The following is a 20693-nucleotide window of genomic DNA, read 5'->3' on the forward strand; positions in this document are numbered from 1 at the left end:
CCTGTTCCTCGTGGGGCCACCTCACCTGTCCAGGATGGCTTTCTCTGAAGCCAGTTCTCCCACCACAGTGGAGGTAAAGAAAATTATGAAAATTGGCCAGGCACGGTGGCTCACGCCTGTAATCCCAGCACTTTGGGAGGCCGAGTGGGGCAGATCACTCAAGGTCAGGAGTTTGAGACCAGCCTGGCCAACATGACAAAACCTGGTCTCTAATAAAAATACAAAAAATTAGTCAGGCATAGTGGTGTGCACCTGCAATCCCAGCTTCTCAGTAGGCTGAGTCAGAAGAATTGCTTGAGCCTGGGAGGTAGAGGTTGCAGTGAGCTGAGATCATGTCACTGCACTCCAGCCTACGCGACAGAGCAAGAGACTCTGCCTCAAAAAAAAAAGAAAAGAAAAGAAAAAGAAAATTATGAACACTCTCTCTTGAATAGATGGGCATCTCCTGAACAGGGAGGTGCTTGAGGGGAGGTCCTGGCAGGTGGCACAGGGAATCCTGGCAGAGCAGCAGCTGAGACTTCAGTGTATTCAGTGTCTGGACCACAATGGTTCCCTTTGTCACAAGTATCCATCTACATTCACTGACTTATATGGGGGAACCTGGGGAAAAACCAATGATATGGTTTGGCTGTGTCCCCACCCAAGTCGCTTCTTTAATTTTAGCTCCCATAATCCCCACATGTTGTGGCAGGGACCCAGTAGGAGGTAATTGAATCATGGGAGTGCGTTTTTCCCATGCTGTTCTCATTGATAGTGAATAAGTCTCAGGAGATCTGTTAGTTTTATAAAAGGGCAGTTCCCCTGCACATGCTTTCTTGTCTGCCACCATGGAAGATGTGCTTTTGGTCTTCCTTTGCCTTTGGTCACAATTGTGAGGCCTCCCCAGCCATGCTAAACAGAGAGTCCATTAAACCTCTTTCCTTTATAAATTACCCAGTCTCAGGTATGTCTTTGTTAGCAGCGTGAGAACAGACGAATACAATCAACCTCAATAGCTTAAGTGGGTCTAGCCACCACTCCAGAAGAGATACAGGATTATAAACCATGGTGGCATCCACACAGTGCTAACTCAGCATATGTGCAGAGTATATGAACTGTGGGGCTATGGTGGGCTCCACCTAGATTTCTTTCTTTTTTTTTTTTTTTTTTTTTTTTTGAGATAGAGTCTTGCTCTGTTGCCCAGACTGGAGTGCAGTGGCATGATCTCAGCTCACACTGCAAGCTCCACCTCCCGGGTTCACGCCATTCTTCTGCCTCAGCCTCCCAAGTAGCTGGGACTGCAGGTGCCCGCCACCACGCCCGTCTAATTTTTTGTATTTTTAGTAGAGACGGGGTTTCACCGTGTTAGCCAAGATGGTCTCGATCTTCTGACCTCGTGATCCACCCGCCTCGGCCTCCCAAAGTGCTGGGATTACAAGCATGAGCCATCGCGCCCAGCCCTCCACCTAGATTTCAAAACATGTATTGAACAGCTGGGCGCCCCAGGCAGAAGTTTGTCACAGAGGTGGAGCTCATGCCTGTAATCCCAGCACTTTGGGAGGCCGAGGAGGGTGGATCACGAGGTCAGGAGATCGAGACCATCCTGGCTAACATGGTGAAACCCCATCTCTACTAAAAAAAGTACAAAAAATTAGACGGGCATGGTGGCGGGCACCTGTAGTCCCAGCTACTCGGGAGGCTGAGGCAGGAGAATGGCCTGAACCCGGGAGGCGGAGCTTGCAGTGAGCTGAGATATAGCCACTGCACTCCAGCCTGGGCGACAGAGCGAGACTCCATCTCAAAAGAAAAAAAAAAAAAAACTTAGCTGGGTGTGATGGCGGGCCCCTGTAATCCCAGCTACTCAGGAGGCCAAGGCAGGAGAATTGCTTGAAATCAGGAGGTGGAGGTTGCAGTGAGCCGAAATTGTGCCATTGCACTCCAGCCTGGGCAACGAGCAAAACTCCGTCTCAAAAAAAAAAAAAGTGGCCAGGCGTGGTGGCTCATGCCTGTAATCCCAGCACTTTGGGAGGCCGAGGCGGGTGGATCACGAGGTCAGGATATTGAAACCATCCTGGCTAACATGGTGAAACCCCGTCTCTACTAAAAATACAAAAAATTAGCTGGGTGTGGTGGTGGGAGCCTGTAGTCCCAGCTACTCTGGAGGCTGAGGCAGGAGAATGGCGTGAACCCGGGAGGCCGAGCTTGCAGTGAGCCGAGATCGTGCCACTGCACACCAGCCTGGGCGACAGAGCGAGACTCCATCTCAAAAACAAAAACAAAGAAAGAAAATATCTGCCTTATATCTGTCCTACCATTATATTTTGGAGGCACCTTTTTTTTTTTAATTTCACAGGCTCACAGCTGTTGCCTCAGAATGAATTGTGCCGTGGGTCTCACCCATATCTGATTTAGATGAGACTCTGAACTTTAAACTTTTGAGTTGGTCCTGAAACAAATTAAGACTTTTGGAGCTATTGGGATGGAATGAATGTATTTTGCAGGTGAGAAGAACATGACTTTGGGTGGTTGGGGCAGAATGCTATGGTTTGAATGTATCCTCCAAAGTTCATGTGTTGGAAACTTAATCCCCAATGCAACAATGTTGAGCGGTGCAACCTTTAAGAGATAATTAGGTCAGGAAGACTTTGCCTTCAGGAATGGATTAATGTTGTTATTGTGGGAGTGGGGTTCATTATGATGCGAGTGAGTTTCTTATGAAGGATGAGTTCTGCCCCCTTCCTGCTCTCTCTCACCATGTGATACTTTCTGCCATTGTCTGATATAGCAAGAAGGCCCTCACCAGATGTAGCCCCTCTACTCAGACTTCCCAACCTCCAGAACCCTGAGTCAAATAAATTTCTGTTCATTATAAATTACCTGTTATAGCAGCACAGAATGAAGACAAGTGCCTCTGAATTATTCACCCTGGAGAGAAGAAACTGGTTTTAAAAATGCAGATTTTTACTGTCTCCCAGAGCTCTGAATCTAAATCTCTGGATATCTAAACCTCTGGACATGTAATTTTTAACAATTTTCCTGGTGATTCTTAAGCACTTCAAATTTGAGAACTGCTGCTCTATACCCAATATCATTTTAACCTGGAAAATATGCACTTACCAACCGTTCAATGTTATTACCTGAGTTTGCCTGATCATAAAGGTCACTAGAGGGCTTGATAAAAAACCAAACACCAAATGTTCTCACTCATAGTTGGGCATTGAACAATGAGAACACATGGACACAGGAAGGGGAGCATCACACACCGGGGCCTGTTGTGGGGTAGGGGGAGGGGGGAGGGATAGCATTAGGAGATATACCTAATGTTAAATGAGGAGTTAATGGGTGCAGCACACCAACATGGCACATGTATACATATGTAACAAATCTGCACGTTGTGCACATGTACCCTAAAACTTAAACTGTAATAAAAAAATAGAACTAAGAAGTTACATAGTATAATATGCCATGAAAGTAAATGTATTTAATAAGAGAAGAAATGGAAAATATCAAATAAAGCAATATAATAATTTCAAAAAATATATATATATATATTTACATTCTTAGGTCGCTCTGCTGGTGGGAATCATGAATGAAACAAAGCCCAAGAATTTACATTTATTTACTTATTTGCTCTTTTTGAAATGGAGTCTCTGTCACCCAGGCTGAGGTGCAGTTGTGCGATCTCAGCTCACTGCAACCTCCACCTCCTGGGTTCAAATGATTCTCTGGCCTTAGCCTCCTGAGTGGCTGGGATTACAGATGCCCACCAACATGCCCAGCTAATTTTTGTATTTTTAGTAGAGACAGAGTTTCACAATGTTGGCCAGGCTGGTCTCAAACTCCTAACCTCAGGTGATCCACCCGCCTTGGCCTCCCAAATTTTTGGGATTTGAGGTGTGAGCCACCATGCCCAGCCAAGAATCTACATTTAAATGCAGCTGTTAAACGTTCTTCTAAGTAACTGTGTACACATTTATCTATTTTGTGGAATTACTGGAAGATAGATCAGTTAAATTTTGGATAGCTTTAGCCCAATATGATAATTTTAGTTTTTGAATAGCAGTTTATTTTAAGCCATTGCTTCCAGAAGAATTTAATCTGATCCAATGTTGCATTTTTCTTTCACCCATAGAGACAAGAATGAAGATAATATCTATAGCATTTATTGAACATTAACTATGTGCCTGTCACCATGTAACTGATTCTCCTCAAACCCTCAGAGGCATGGACCACTGTACTACTGCCATCCCCATTTTATGGAGAAGATACTGAGGCAAAGGGGAGTTAAGTACCTTGCTAGGCACAGGCAGTTATTAATGCGGTAGAGCTGGGATTCCAAACCATTCTTGTAAGCAACGCAACACTGCGTCTCTGGACTTAATCCAGACAAATTTCTCTGATGCTCAAAAGTTGCCTGCATTAAATGCGCTTTTGTGAAATTCCTTCCTTCCTTCCTTCTTTTTTTTTTTTGTTTTTTTTGAGATGGAGTCTCTCTCTGTCACCCAGGCGGGAGTGCAATGGCACAAACTCCGCTTACTGTAACCTCCACCTCCTGGTTCAAGCGATTCTCCTGCCTCAGCCTCCCGAGTAGCTGCAATTATGGGTGCCCACCACTACACCCGGCTAATTTTTGTATTTTTAGTAGAGACAGGGTTTCATCTTGTTGGCCAAGCTGGTCTCAAACTCATGACCTCAGGTGATCTGCCTGCTTTGGCCTCCCAAAGTGCTGGGATTACCGGCGTGAGCCACCACACCCGGCCAAAATATATTTCTTATATAAAAGAGAAAGTTTTCCTTGTGTTGTGTTCTACTCATGGTTAAAAGGTTCCTAAAATGGGCCTTGTTGTTTTCTCTTCTTCTTCTTCTCTAGAGCAGCTAGAAAGAAACACACTTGTTCTTAACCCAAAGAGGCCTCTTCTAAAAATGTTTTCTATATTGGTGAGACTAATTAAACTGGAAAAGTTCATCAACTAAATGATGAAACAAGGTAAAGCCTTTTGCTAATTATTTTTGAATAATTTATTCCTGGCTGGCCACGGTGGCTCACGCCTGTAATCCCAGCATTTTGGGAGGCTGAGGTGGGAGGATCACGAGGTCAAGAGATCGAGACCATCCTGGCCAACATGGTGAAATCCTGTTTCTACTAAAAGTACAAAAATTAGCTCGGTGTGGTGGCACATGCCTGTAATCCCAGCTACCCGGGGGGCTAAGAAGGGAGAATCACTTGAACCTGGGAGGTAGATGTTGCAGTGAGCTGAGATGGTGCCACTGCACTCTAGCCTGGTGATAGAATGGGACTCCGTCTCAAAAAAAAAATTATTCCTGGGCTCCCTATGACTTGTTGAGGAATTGCAAGATCCTGGGAAGTCTCTAATTAGGGAGTTTTAGAATAAACAGAAGTATAAACATTCATAGGAGTTAGATTTGAAGACAACTGCTTTTAACACATAGACCCACCAGGAAGTGAGCATCTTGGTGGGGGTTATTTATTATGTGTTTTACTTTGAGCAGAGAACATGCACGTTCATTAGCTCAAAAGTGTTCTTGTCCTCGCATAGTGAAGGAAATGTGTGCAAGATAAGGATGAATGTGGCATGCAGGGAGATCCAGGCACGGCTGGCATTTGGCTTTGCTGATGGCTGCAATGTGGACTGTGGACTGTGGGCAAATTAACTCACCACTTTTTGAATGGCCTTTAGAGAGGAAATCCTAAAAACATTCCAGGACCTGCAGCAGCCACACAGGAGATTGAGTATTCAAGGGAATAGAATGCTGGAGAACACAGAGACAGTTAGGTTAACTAAAGAAGATGAAAAATTAGGCTGGGCACAGTGCTTCATACTTGTAATCCCAACACTGTGGGAGGCTGAGGCAGGAGCATCACTTGAGCCCAAAAGGTTGAGGCTGGCCTGAGTGACATAGTGAGACCCCCATCTCTACAAAAAATAAAAAGAAATCAATTGGGTACAGTGGCATGCACATGCGGTCACAGCTACTCAGGAGGCTGAGGTGGGAGAATCGCTTGAGCCTGGGGAGGTGAGACCCTGGGGAGGTGAGACCCTGTCGAGGAGGAAGAGGAGGACAAAGAGGAAGAAGGAGGGGGAGGGGGAAGAAGAGGAGGAAGAAAAAATAGAAGAAGAGCTGGGTGTGGTGGCTCATGCCTGTAATCCCAGCACTTTCGGAGGCCGAGGCGGGCAGATCATGAAGTCAACAGATGAAGACCATCCTGGCCAACATCATGAAACCCCATCTCTAATAAAAATACAAAAATTAGCTGGGCGTGGTGGCATGTGCCTGTAGTCCCAGCTACTCAGGAGGTTGAGGCAGGAGAATCACTTGAACCCAGGAAGCAGAGGTTGCAGTGAGCTGAGATTGTGCCACTGCGCTCCAGCCTGGTGACAGAGGGAGACTCCATCACTAAAAAAAGAAAGAAGAAGGAGAAGGAGAAGGAGTAGGAGAAGAAGAAGAAGAAGAAATGGTCTCTGAGCAGCCATGAAGAGTAGGAAGATAACCCAACCTACCTCTCGCTGGGTGTATGGGGAAAATATTGATTAAGGCAGAGCAGGTCTTCAGAGAGAGACTAGGTTTGGTGAGTAAGAGATTCGAAAAGCTAGAAGGGAATGAGGATATTTAAGTTACTCTTATTGCATAATATATAACCCCAAAACTTTGGGTGCTTAAAATCATCTTTTTTTTCATGGTTCTGGGAGTTGACTGGGTTCAGGTAGGTGATTTTCACTCGGGGTCTCTCATGCTGTTGCAGTGGCTGGGGCTGGAGTCTTCACAAAGCCTTCTTCAGTCCCATGTCTGGCAACTGATGTTGGCTGTCATCTGAAACCTGTGCTGGGACTGTTGATTGGAACATCAAAATGTGGCCTCTCCCTGTGATCTGGGCTTCCTCACAGCATGGTGGCTGGGTTCAAAGAGCAAGCATCCCAGGAAGACCATGGAGAAAAGGTGTCCCCTTTTATGAGCTACCTTGAATCACTTCTGCCAGTCACAGACCTTCTTGAATTCAAGGGGGAGGAGCACAGACCTGACCTCACCATGAGAGCAATGTTAAAGTTATGTTGAAGAAGAGCACATGCTATTATTATGTCTTGCTCTGTCACCCAGGCTGGAGTCCAGTTGTGCAATCTCGACTCACTGCAACTTCCACGTCCCAGATTCAAGTGATTCTCCTCCCTCAGCCTCCCGAGTAGCTGGCATTACAGGCACATGCCACCACGCCCAGCTAATTTTTGCACTTTTAGTAGAGATAGGGTTTCACCATGTTGGCCAGGCTGGTCTCAAACTCCTGACCTCAGGTGATTCACCTGCCTAGGCCTCCCAAAGTGCTGGGATTACAGGTGTCAGCCACCACACCTAGCACATGCTATTAGTAAAAAGTCAGAAAACAGTCAGGTGAGATGGCTCGCACCTGTAACCTTGCACTTTGGGAGGCTGAGGTGGGCAGATAACTGGAGGTCAGCAGTTCAAGACCAGCCTCGGCAACATAATGAGACCCCCAGCTCTATAAAAATAAAAAATTGAAAGTCAGAAAAAAAAAGATGTTGGTGAGGATTCAGAGAAAAAAGGAACGCTCATACACCGTTGGTGGGAATGTAAATTAGTACAACCATTACAGAAAACAGTAGGGAGATTTCTCAAAAAACTAAAAATAGAACTGCAATCCAACCAGCAATCTCACTATTAGGTATCTACCCAAAGGGAAAGAAATCAATATATCAAAAAGTACCTGTACTCATATGTTTATCACAGCACTATTCATAGTAGCAAAGATATGGAATCAACCTAAGTGTCCATCAACAGATGATTGGATAAAGAAAATATGGTACATGTACACCACGGAACATGACCTAGCCACATAAAGAATGAAATCGTGTCTTTTGCATCACTGTGGATAGAACTGGAGGCCATTCTCCTCAGTGAAATAATTCAGAAACAAAGTCAAATACTGAATGTTCTCATACATGGGAGTTAAACAATAGGTACACATGAGGAGCAATAGATATTGGAGACTCCAAAAGATGGGAGGATGGGAGGAGGGTGAGGGGTGAAAATTTCCTATTGAGTACAATGTTCACTATTTGAATCATGGCTACACACAAAGCCCAGACCTCAGCACTCCACAATATATGCATATAGCACTCCCACAATATTTGCCCCTGGTCCAGTTGTGAAGTCTCATACAGAGTATCAATCAGTCAATGTTCTCCCTTGGTTTTGAATGTATTTCTTTTACTTCAAGAGTAAGTTATCAAGTGTGGTGGCTGACACCTGTAATCCCAGCACTTTGGGAGGCCGAGGCGGGCAGATCACTTGAGGTCAGGAGATCAAGACCAGCCTGGCCAACATGATGAAAACCTGTCTTTACTAAAAATACAAAAATTAGCCAGGCATGGTGGCAGGCACCTGTAGTCTCAGCTACTCAAAGGCTGAGGCAGGAGAATCTCTTCAACCTGGCTGATGGAGGTTGCAGTGAGTCAAGATCACACCACTGCACTCCAGCCTGCGTGACAGAGCTAAAAAAAAAATTTATAAAAATAAAACTAAATAAATAAAAATTGTAAAAAAGCACACGGGATGGCAGAACTTGTTGCAGCCACCTTGGAATATAGAATTTGCCACAGAGGGCAAGTAGAAAAGTATGTCAGAGTTTAAGATTTCAGAAATCTAGCCATCCAAAAGGATCACAAGAGCCATTCCTGTGGCGGCTTTGGGGAGTGGAGGCAAAGGTCATCAGAGCTGAGAAAGACGTGGGATGATGAGTCAGGCGAATTGCATGCTCATCCACATGGATGCTGACATCCTCAGGAAAGCAGAAGGACTTCAGATAACAGAGGGCAAAACACGATTTCATTCTTTTTTTTTTTTTTTTTTTTTTAGAGACAGGGTCTTTCTCTGTCACCCAGGCTGGAGTGCAGTGGCGTGATCATAGCTCACTGTAGCCTTGAACTCCTGGGCTCAAGCAATCCTTCTGCCTCGGCCTCCTGAATAGTTAGGGCTACATTGTGTGCCACCACGCCTGGCTAATGTTGTATTTTTATTTTTTGTAGAGATGGGGTCTTGCTATGTTGCCCAGGCTGGTTGATAACTCCTGGCCTCAAGCGATTCTCCCACATTGGCCTCCCAAAGCATTGGGATTACAAGCGTGAGCCACTGTGCTCTGCCTCAAAACACTCTTTTAAAAGCTTTTTTTTTTTTTTTTTCTGTAGTGGTGAAATAATTAACCTCTGTGGTGAGGACTTCCTTTTTATTTGGGAAAAGATTTGCTGTGGGCCTATTGTTTCTGCAAAAATACTAGTAGCTAACATTTTTTGAGTGTCCATTCATTCATTCATTCATTCAAAATATATATATGGGGGCCAGACATGGTGGCTCACACCTGTAATCCCAAGGCCAAAGCGGGTGGATCACCTGAGGTCAGGAGTTCGAGACCAGCCTGACCAATATGGTGAAACCCCATCTCTACTAAGTACAGAAAAAAAAAAAAAAGCCAGGCGTGGTGGTGCATGCCTGTAATCCCAGCTACTTGGGAGGCTGAGGCAGGAGAATCACTTGAACATGGGAGGTGGAGGTTGCAGTGAGTCGAGATTGCATCATTGCCCTCCAGCCTGGGCAACAAGAGCAAAACTCTGTCTCAAATTATAAAATAAAAATAAAAATAAGTGAGGGCTTATGAGGCATCAAAGGTCATTTATAGAATGTTGTTAGCAATTTAATTCATGATAGCTAAAAATGGGCCAGATGTCCATCCGTAGTAGAATGGACACGTAAAATTGTGGATATCTAATATAATGGACTATTATACAGTAATGAAAAATAACAATCACTATTCACAATAGCATGGGTAAACCTCCCATACCTATTGATGAAAGAAGCCAGATGATCAAGAGATCTCATTAACTGAGTAAAGGAATCTATAAGAAGGGAAGTTGCAGGAGTCCACTTAGATTTATTAAAATCATTAGGGATGTAGAGTGAGGTTTTTGTTTTTTGTTTTTGTTTCTTAATCAGTGTGTCACTCTGTCATCCAGGCTGGAGTGCAGTGGGGCAATGTTGGCTCATTGCAGCCTCAATCCACACCCCTGCCCCAAGCTCTCTGGGCTCAGTCAGTCCTCCCAAGTAGCTGGAACAACAGGCATGCACCACACTTTGCTAATTTTGTATATATTTTTGCAGAGACCAGGGCTCCCTATGTTGCTCAGGCTGGTCTTGAACTGCTGGCCTCAAGCAATCCTCCTGCCTCAGCCTCTCAAAGTGTTGTGAGCCACCCCACCCGGGCAGAGCAAGGATGTTTTTGAGGACTGTGGTAGATAGCTTCCTCATATTCATGTCCTGTGTAATCCTCTCCCTCTGAGCATGGGCTGGACCTAGGGACTATTTTCTTTTTCTTTCTTTCTTTCTTTTTTTTCTTCTTTTTTTGAGATGGAGTTTTTCCTTGTAAGCCAGGCTGCAGTGCAATGGTGTGAGCTCGGCTCACTGCAACCTCCACCTCCCAGGTTCAAGTGATTCTCATGCCTCAGCTTCCCAAGTAGCTGGGTTTACAGGCATGTGCCACCGCATCCGGCTAATTTTTGTATTTTTAGTAGAGACGGGGTTTCACCATGTTGGTCAGCTGGTCTCGAACTCCTGACCTCAGGTGCTCTACCCACCTCGGCCTCCCAAAATTCTGGGATTACAGGTGTGAGCCACCATGACTGGCTGGACCTAGAGACTATTTTCTAAGTAGCAATAGACTTCGTAAAAGTGATGGGATGTCACTTCTGGGATTAGGTTTCAAAAAAGGACTGTGATCTCACTCTCATTTTCTTTTTCTGTCTCTTCCTCTTTCTCCTCCCTCTCCCTGGGGTAAGCCTGCCGCTTCTTACCAAGAGGTGCAAGTGGACAGGAAATGATGTCTCCAGCCAACAGCCAGAGAGGACCTCAGGCCTGCCAGCAGCAGTGGAAGTGAGTTTGAAAGAGGATTCTGAAGATTTGAGAGAGCTGCAGCCCTGGCTGACAGCTTGATTGTATCCTCATGAGAGCCTGAGCCAGAGGACACAGCTAACCTCACCCAGATTCCTAGCCCATGGAAACTGTGAGGGAAAAAAAAGCTTATTGTTTATTAACTGCTAAATTTGGGGTGATTTTTACCCAACAATAGATAACGAATACAAGGATATTGCTTATTATTCAAAATCACTATATAAAGCCCCTGAAAAATTGAAAGCTGCAACCAGGGAAACACTGAAAATCTCCAAGAAAACTGTGTTTCTTCTTAAAGACAGTGAGAAAAAGCACATACATCTGTTTTCCTTTTAGTGTTTGCCACCAGGAAGCTCAGAGCCAAATTTATGATGCAATTTTAATAACTATGTAAGCCCCTATGGCCTGCTTATCTGTGTTCTTATTCCTGGCCTTTCATTTTATTCTGACTTTTCTTTTTCTTCGTCCTGATTGTATTAGCTCATCTTTATTTTTCTATATTATATGAGTTATGGTAAGCAACTTCAAATTCAGCTTACGGAAAAGCAAGGAATTCGTAAATCCCTTTTTTTTTTTTTTTTTTTGAGACTCTTACTCTATCGCCCAGGCTGGAGTGCAGTGGCACGATCTTGGCTCACTGCAACCTCCACCTCCCGGGTTCCGGCAATTCTCATGCCTCAGTCTCCCGAGTAGCTGGGATTACAGGCGCCCACCACGACACCGGGCTAATTTGTTTTTGTTTGTTTTTTGTATTTTTAGTAGAGACGCGGTTACGCCATGTAGGCCAGGCTGGTCTCGAACTCCTGACCTCAAGTGATCCACCTGCCTCGGCCTCCCAAAGTGTTGGGATTACGGGTGTGAGCCACTGTACCCGGTCCATAAATCATTTTTTAAAAATAGTTTTTAAATTTAAAACATAGTTTTGCACATTAAAAAAAAAAGTTTTGCACAGGTCGAACCGGAGGTGGTGGTGGGAAGATCAGGTCATAGGTGTGGGTCTCTGGAGCTCCAAGCATTGGCCAGGGTTGATTTGGATTGGGTCAGAAATATACAACGAAAAAGGGAAAAAGGATGGCAATTGATTGCCATCCCCAGAGGGAGGGGCCGAGGGTTCGCCCAGTCACCCACAGTGGCATCCTTGCAATGTGCTAGTTAGACCGCTCCTCTAAGTCCCTCCCGCACTGGCCCGCTCGGCCCCGCCCCTCTCTGGCTCCGCCCCTCCCCACCCCTGCCCCGCCCCTCCCCACCCCTGCCCCACCCCTTTCTCCCCCGGGCTCCACCCCTCGCGCGCGTCGGGCCGCGCGGCGCAGCGCCACGCCGCCTCAGTCTCCGCCCGCCGATCCGGCCTCTCCGGCCGTGGCGCACTCCACCCCCTCCCTCCGCGCCCGCGCGCGCCTTCCCCGCCCCGTCCGCCTCACTCCTTTCGGGGCGGTTGGGCCGCGCGCCTGTGGGGGCGGGGCCCGGAGCAGGCGACCGAGCCAATGGGGCGCGGCGGCGGCGGCGGCGGTGGTGGCGGCGGCGGCGGAGGCGGCGGTGGCGGCGGTGGCGGCTGGGTCGGGCCCCGACGGGCGGCGGCGGCTGAGGTGGAGGCGGAGGGAGGCGGCGGCGGCGGCGGCGGCGGCGGGAAGATGGCGGCTCCCGTCCTGCTAAGAGTGTCGGTGCCGCGGTGGGAGCGGGTGGCCCGGTATGCAGTGTGCGCTGCCGGAATCCTGCTCTCCATCTACGCCTACCACGTGGAGCGGGAGAAGGAGCGGGACCCCGAGCACCGGGCCCTCTGCGACCTGGGGCCCTGGGTGAAGTGCTCCGCCGCCCTTGCCTCCAGGTAGCCGGCTTAGGGGAGTGGGCCAGGAGCGGCCGAGCGGGGCGAGGGCGGAGTCTCGGGGTGGGGAGCGCGCGGCGGGAGCTCAGGCCTGGGGGCGGCGGGGACCGGGCCGCTGGGGAACTGACGGGGTCGGGTCGGGGCCGGGCGGGGGGCGGCGGCGGGGCGCTCCTGCCCGGGGGGCGGCCTGAGCCCAGGCCGCGGGGCGGAGGTGGCGGGGCCGCGAGGCAGCCGGGGAGGGATGAGGTGGCAGAGTGCAGCCGGGAGGCCGGGGCGGACGCGGAGCGGTCGGGCGGGCTGGGGCCCGGCTGTGCAGGAGCGCGAGGGGGCTGCGGAGGGTGGGTCCAGGCTGGCTTGACAGGTTTCCTGGTTCTCGGGAGGCGGGCCGGGGGTGTGGGACCTTGTCCGCCGCACCCTTGAGACCAGCGGCAACCTCTTGTACCCCCGATCGCTGCAGCCGAGGCTTTGGGGCCGGCGCGGAGACAGGGGGGTTGCCTTTCCCACTGTCTTCCTGGTGCTAGGACAGGTGTTTCCGTGGTCAGGCCTCTTTGTACTCCAGCGCTAGTGAGAATTTGCAGACTTAACTGGGACGGTGACATTTGCTGGCAAACACGAATTTGACCCTACTGTGGAAGAAGATACCCGCACTTAACATATCTGATTTCTTGGATTCCCTCTCGTATGTTTCAGTGTGCCAGGAGAAGGAAATGGTCTGAGTTTGGGTCTAGTTTAAGCTTCATTGGAGTAAAGGACAAGTATGTTACGTATATGGTGGTGTTTTAGGCATTGGAATGACTTTTAAACGTTGTTGCCTATTAGCATATTCGAGACCAGCATATTGGTCAGGCTGGTCTCGAACTCCTGACCTCAGGTAATCCACCCGCCTCTGCCTCCCAAAGTGCTGGGAATCAAGCATGAGCCACCGCGCCTGGCCTGCTTAAGTGCTTAAAATTGACTTTTCTTGGCCGGGCACAGTGGCTTACGCCTGTAATCCCAGCACTTTGGGAGGCCGAGGCGGGTGGATCATGAGATCAGGAGTTCAAGACCAGCCTGGCCAACATGGTGAAACCCCGTCTCTACCAAAAATACAAAAATTAGCTGGGTGTGGTGGCATGTGCCTATAGTCCCAGCTACTCGGGAGGCTGAGGCAGGAGAATTGCTTGAACCTGGGAGGCAGAGGTTGCAGTGAGCCAAGACCACACCATTGCACCCCAGCCTGGGCAACAGAATGAGACTCCATCTCAAATAAATAAATAAAATATAAATAAATAATTTTTAAAAATTGACTTTTCTTTAAAAAAGTTTATTTAGCATACACTCTAAATATTCTCATAGTTATATCCTGCAAGAGCTGCATGTTTGTGCATAAAACATCAAGTAGTATATTAAAAGTATGTATAAGTACATGTAAGACTAAAGGTAACTGGATCTCTTAATAGTTTTAAATGTGAATTTAATATGTTGTGACTGAAAGTGATGTTTCATTGTGTAGCTGTGGACATAAAATAGTTTAACTTAGATGCTTGCCAAAGGAGGGTAGGTAAAAATAAGATTTGCTAATAAGAAGAGTAGATAACTTATTTGCCATGTATACAGTGAAATTAAGAAATTTGTTCAATTTGATCAGCCTGTTTATAAACTACTTGCAAAAATCAAGTAGCTTATAAACTACCCATTTAATAAATGAATTTACAAATCAACTTGTTTTGCAGGTAGTTTATATGCAGGCTGATCAAAATCATATATGTATATATACATATATAATCATATATATGTACATATATAGACTCATTTTCTTTTGGAAGTGTGTAGACAAAACATCATTGAAAGTTTTTATTTTGTCAAGCTGAAAGACACTTTCCTTTTTTTTTCTGAGACGGAGTCTTGCTCTGTCACACAGGCTGGAGTGCAGTGGTGCGATCTCGACTCACTGCAACCTCCAACTCCCGGGTTCACTCCATTCTCCTGCCTCAGCCTCCTGAGTAGCTGGGACTACAGGCGCCCGCCACAACGCCCGGCTAATTTTTTGTATTTTTGGTAGAGACGGGGTTTCACCATGTTAGCCAGGATGGTCTCGATCTCCTGACCTCATGATCCGCCCTCCTCGGCCTCCCAAAGTGCTGGGATTACAGACGTGAGCCACCGCGCCTAGCCTGAAACAGACTTTAAATGAAAGCTGATTATTGGACACCTCAAGTTAGTTTTTTTTGAGTGGTGATTGCCATGTAGCAGTAGTACTCAAATATGTGACTCTTTTAGGAAAAGAAAGTTTGAGCCCAGAGGAAAGTTAACAAAGATTCTGAAGAAAGTCATCTTCCAGGATCCAGAGTCAGCACGTGGTTTTGGATTGCTCAAACTCACTTTATTCTCATTTCGCAAGCCCTAAGTGTCTTAATCCAAACACAGTAAGGTAGAGATTAATGAGAGAATCTTGAGAGGCAGGTGTTATCTGTGTGTAAAGTCCTCTATTATTTTGGGGAGGCATAATGATGGAAAGTTCCAGATTTTATATTTCTAAAGAAATATTTCACCGAAATTAGTAGACTACAATAGAAATGCTGATTTTTCAATTCTACCATGTACAGCCAGTAAAAACAATAACACACCACTATCTCCTGTCACCATCATTTCATTTAACAAAAGGATATTTCCATTCAAACAATTTGAAAGAACAGAATCTCTCAGAATAAAATATTTTTAAATGGAATCATTTAGCTATATGGAAAAGTTTACTTTCAGACCAGCCTGGCCAACATGCTGAAACCCCATCTCTACTAAAAATACAAAACGAGCTGGGCGTGGTAGCATGCACCTGTAATCCCAGCTACTCGGGAGGCTGAGGCAGGAGAATCACTTGAACCTGGGATGCAGAGGTTGCAGTAAGCCAAGATCGCGCCATTGCACTCCAGCCTGTGTGACAGAACGAGACTCTGTCTTAAAAAAAAAAAAAAAAAAGTGTACTTTCGTGTCCTTACTTTTTCCCATTTTCCCATAAATGGGTGAAAACTCTGCTGCAAACCTGCACCAGCCTGCCAGCTAACATTCAGTTAGCAGTCCCTGCCCCCTTGGTTTGGTACACTGAGCTCAAATCTAAGGGATCTGGGTGGGCTTCCACCCCTCCCAGTTCTTAGACTTGTGGCCTTATCTTCATGGTGCCTCAGTTTCTTATGTTAAATAGGGCTTTTAACACCTACTTAGGGCCCGGTGCAGTGGCTCACACCTGTAATCCCAGCACTTTGGGACGCTGACACCTGGCAGACCTCTTGAGCTCAGGAGTTTCAGACCAGCCTGGGCAACAGGGCAAAACCGTGTCTTTACAAAAAATACAAACGTTAACCGGGCATGGTGGTGCATGCCTGTATTTCCAGCTTCTTGGGAGGCTGAGGTGTGAGGATCACTTGAGCCTGAGAGGCTGAGGTCTGCAGTGAGCCATGATGGTGCCACTGCACTCCACCCTGGGTGGTAGAGAGAGACCCTGTCTCAAAAAAAGAAAAACAAAAAAACCTACTTTGCCAGATTAGTGTTATGATGAAAAGTGATACATGTATGTTCCTGAAATAAAGCCTGTCCTCAGTTATAGCTGTTACCATTGATTGGAGATGTTCTTTTTTTTCCAGTGTTTGATAATAAATGCCTTTAAGTATAAGTTTCTTGTACATACTTGTTTATATGTTTAAACATTAATTGTTTTAATGTAGTTTATTGCTGACTTTATAGCATAGTATAAAGATGTGTTCATTTAAAACAATTTTGAAGTTGTGCAAGAGAAACTAATGCAGAATATTCTTTTTTTTGATGGAGTCTCGCTGCTCTGTCACCCGGACTGGAGTGCAGTGGCATGATCTCAGCTCACTGCAACCTCCACCTCCTGGGTTCAAGCGATTCTCCTACCTCAGCCTCCCAAGTAGCTGGGATTACAGGTGCCCACCACCATGCCCGGCTAATTTTTGTATTTTTAGTAGAGACAGGGTCTTGCCATGTTGGCCAGGCTGGTCTTAAACTCCTGACCTCAGGTGATCTGCCTGCCTCAGCCTCCGAAAGTGCTGAGATTATAGGCATCAGCCACCGTGTCCACCTGTAATATGCAGAATATTCTATGTAGGTATTTTCTATATATAAGACCCCCTCTAAGAAGGGTTTCTATGTAAAGAATAGTACAAATGATCTGGAAAGGTTAATAGGCTTGACAAATCTATGTTTCTTAAAACTGTAAAAATAGTCTGGTTGTCCTGTGGTCTATGTATAGAACATATACCATAGGGGATTGGTTCCAGGACCCCTGTTTTTACTGAGATCCTGGCATACTCAAGTCCACACTGTGGGCCCTGCAGAACCTGAATGTGAAAATTTGGGCCTCCATATATGCAGGTTTCGGTCTGCATTTGGTTGAAAAAGATCCACATGTAAGTGAGCTCACACAGCTTAAACCCGTGTTGTTCAAGGGTCCACTGCATTTGAAAATCAAGTCCATAAAAAAGTTGCCTTATTTTACAAAATGTCGGATTACTACCTCTCCCATATCTTAAAAAAAAAGTACCATCTATTTACTACCCCATTGAGATAATAAAACTTTTAGAATTAGAATAGAACCTAGGGCTGGGCATAGTGGTTCACGCCTGTAATCCCAGCACTTTGGGAGGCTGAGGTGGGTGGATCACCTGAGTTCAGGAGTTCGAGACCAGCCTGGCCAATATGGTGAAACCCCTTGTCTACTAAAAATACAAAAAATTAGCCGGGCATGGTGGTGGGCACCTGTAATTCCAGCTACTCGGGAGGCTGAGGCAGGAGAATCACTTGAACCCGGGAGGTGGAGGTAGCAGTAAGCCGAGATTGTGCCACCGCCCTCCTGCCTGGGCAACAAGAGGGAAACTCTGTCTTACAAAAAAAAAAAAATAGAACCTAGAAGTATTTACTGTTCTTTGCTTTGTCTGAGACTCAGAGGTTAAGTGACTTGCCCAAGATAGCGCAGGTAGTAGCAAATTGAGACTTGACACCTGGCTTCCAGAGTACTTATTTAAAGTCCCCTTTGCACCCCCATTTTAAAAATTCTTGGCTGGACGCAGTGGCTCACGCCTGTAATCTCAGCACTTTGGGAGGCCGAGGTGGGCGGATCACGAGGTCGGGAGATCAAGACCATCCTGGCTAACATGGTGAAACCCCGTCTCTACTAAAAATACAAAAAAAATTAGCCAGACATGGTGGCACACGCCTGTAGTCCCAGCTACTTGAGAGGGGCTGAGGCAGGAGAATCACTTGAACCCGGGAGGTGGAGGTTGTGGTGAGCTGAGATCGTGCCACTGCACTCCAGACTGGGTGACAGAGTGAGACTCTGTCTCAAAAAAAAAAAAAATTAAATTCTTGTCTAGGTAATGCATTCGCTGCTTCGGATTTGAAAGATAACAAAGCATGTACAGTGAAAAGTCTCCTTCATATCCCTTCCACCAAACAGACAGTTCTCCCTCTCAGTAGACCGCTGTGAAACTTTTCAGAGCCGTTTGACACATAGACAAACATCCATGTGACCATATGATTCCTCCCTTTTTTTAACATGGGTGTATCGTGTATGCGTCCTTATTGATAGCCTGCTTTTTGCTTGGCATTTGTTCCATTGCTCCCATACTTTAAATGCTTATGTTCATATTTAGTGAAATGTTAATAACTGCTAGTACGTAAAAGAGAATTTGTTCTAGTAGTTTTGACTAACCAAGATAAATTTCAGAAATAAAATTCTTAACATTATCATTGTTTCTTGGTATGGAAATTTCAGAAGCAGGTTGAACTGAAAAGAGTCCAAGAGGAATAGAGAAATATCACAAGGAAGTGAATCTGGACTGTAGTAGAGATAAATGTTAATACCTACAGATAATGCTTACTATGTGCTAGGCAGTGTTGTAAATGTTTTGCATACATTATTGAAGTCTCTCAAGAGTCCCATGAGGCAGGTAGCTTTTATCACCTTCACAGATGAGAAAACTGAGCCACTCAGACTAACACTTGATCCAGGTAGTACAGTGGCAGAGGCCTAATTCTAACCCAGGCAGTCTGGCTCAAGAGTCCAAGCTCTTTACCACTACTCTTTCTGTCTTCCTTTCTTCCCTTTTTTTCTTCCTTTCCCTCCCTCCCTCCTTCTTCCTTTCTTTTCTCTCTTTCTTTTCCTTCCTTCTTTTCTTTCTTTTTCCTTCCTTCCTTCTTTTCTTTATTTTTCCTTCTTCCTTCCTCCTCCTTTCCTTGCTTCCTTCTTTCCTTTCCTTTTTTCTTTCCTTTCCTTTTTTTTCTTTCCTTTCTTTTCTTTCTTCTTTAACTTTTTGAGACATTGTCTCACTCTGTCTCCCCAGGCTGAGTGCAGTGGTGCAATCATGGCTCACTGCAGCCTCAACCTCCCTGGGTCAAGTGATCCTCCAACCTCAGCTTCCTGAGTAGCTGGGTCTACAGTTGCGCACCCCACCATGCCTAGCTAATTTTTTCTATTTTTCATAGTGACGAGGTCTCACTTTGTTGCCTGAGTTGGTCTCAAACTCCTGGCCTCAAGCAGTCTTCCCACTTGGCCTCCCAAAGTGCTGAGATTACAGGTGTGAGCCACCACGCCCAGCCTTTTACCACTACTTTAAATTCCATTTAGATCTAATATTGATAGAGTGATAACCATATCAACCAGATTTTTAAAATATGCAAACAATGGTGCCAGTTTCTGTATCTGTGTGACAAAAATATATAGAGTTTGTATTATCACTTTTACCTGTTTAGAGCACTCTTTGGAAAGGCAGGGAAATTACTGTGAAGGTATTGGTATTCCAGAAGTAAGTTCCTGGAGTGTTTGCCTTCTAAGGTGTGAGGACGTGGTTTGTCACACCCAGTTAACTAACAGATAGACGGTGTAGTGAGCTATCCGGAAGACTTAGCAGGTTAGCCTAGGGAGGAAGGAGAAAGGGGTTCTGGGCACATGGAGGGAGGGGGAGGGAAAAGAGTTTGTTTGAATCTGTCCTAGATTGGGGTAGCTTTTTCTGAGGGAGGCCTTGTCCTGTGGACCTGCTGCATATAAAGACAGGAGAATTGGACCTGAGGTGTGGTGCTAGCTAAAGCGCCACACAGATCTGGGAATTTAAGAGGAGTTCATTTCCTCAATCATTAGGAAGAACTTGAAAGGGTAGCAAACTGTGGTCATTTGAGAAGAACAGCAAGTGGTCATATTTGAATGTAACATATTCAGCTGGGTTGGGAAAGAACCAGAATCTAGATCTTGCCCATAGCAAGTGCAAAACCAGGCGTTCTTGTAAACCATGTACTCTTGTAAACACTGATAAGACATAGCACTGAGTCCTGAGCTTTTCTTCTATAAAGTTATTGTACAGGTTGAGGATCCCTAATCCGAAAATCCAAAATCTGAAATGCCCCTGTGAGCATTTCCGTTGAGTGTCATATTGGCACTCAAAGTTTTGGATTTTGGACCATTTCAGATTTTGAACTTTCAGATTTGGGATGCTCAACTGGTATATAATGCACATATTCCCAAATCTGAAAAAATCCCAAATCCAAAGTATTTCAGCTCCAAAGTGTTTCAGATAAGGAATACTCAACCTGTACTACATTGTACTAGGCTTGTATTAGATTCCCAGTTTTCAAAATTTGTATCTCAGAATCCCTGTTCTCTGTCAATGAAACAGGGATTTCATACACCTTTGATTCACATTTTCATGTTTTAAGTTTAAAATATTATAAATGTTTATACACAGTCAAATGCATCTCATGCTAAATTTTAATATATTAGAGACAACTGATTTGTACTGCCAGGTTATCTCAAGAGAGTTAACACTGAGTGAAAATAAGTGAGAACCCTAAAAGATTACATACTGTATGATTGCATTTATGTAACATTATTGAAATAACAAACCTGCAGAGATGGAGAACAGATTTAGTGGTTGCTAGG

The 20693-nt window shown here is 45.7% G+C and overlaps 1 protein-coding gene across 3 annotated transcripts in view; it reads left to right on the forward strand.

Annotated features, from left to right (window-relative positions):
* The first annotated feature begins 12271 nt into the window (after positions 1 to 12271).
* Positions 12272 to 20693, forward strand: part of VKORC1L1 (vitamin K epoxide reductase complex subunit 1 like 1) — an 85000-nt gene continuing 76578 nt past the window's right edge. The window contains exon 1 of one of the 3 annotated variants that reach the window (XM_034964223.4): positions 12272 to 12772. In XM_034964223.4, the coding sequence (XP_034820114.3) occupies positions 12432 to 12772 (341 nt within the window). In that variant the 5' untranslated portion in view covers positions 12272 to 12431. The remainder of the gene's footprint in view (positions 12773 to 20693) is intronic. The other 2 variants (XM_034964224.3, XM_034964222.3) reach the window with 2 other exon arrangements.

This window comes from Pan paniscus, chromosome 6 (assembly GCF_029289425.2).
Source record: "Pan paniscus chromosome 6, NHGRI_mPanPan1-v2.0_pri, whole genome shotgun sequence".
In the NCBI taxonomy this organism is placed as follows: domain Eukaryota; kingdom Metazoa; phylum Chordata; class Mammalia; order Primates; family Hominidae; genus Pan; species Pan paniscus.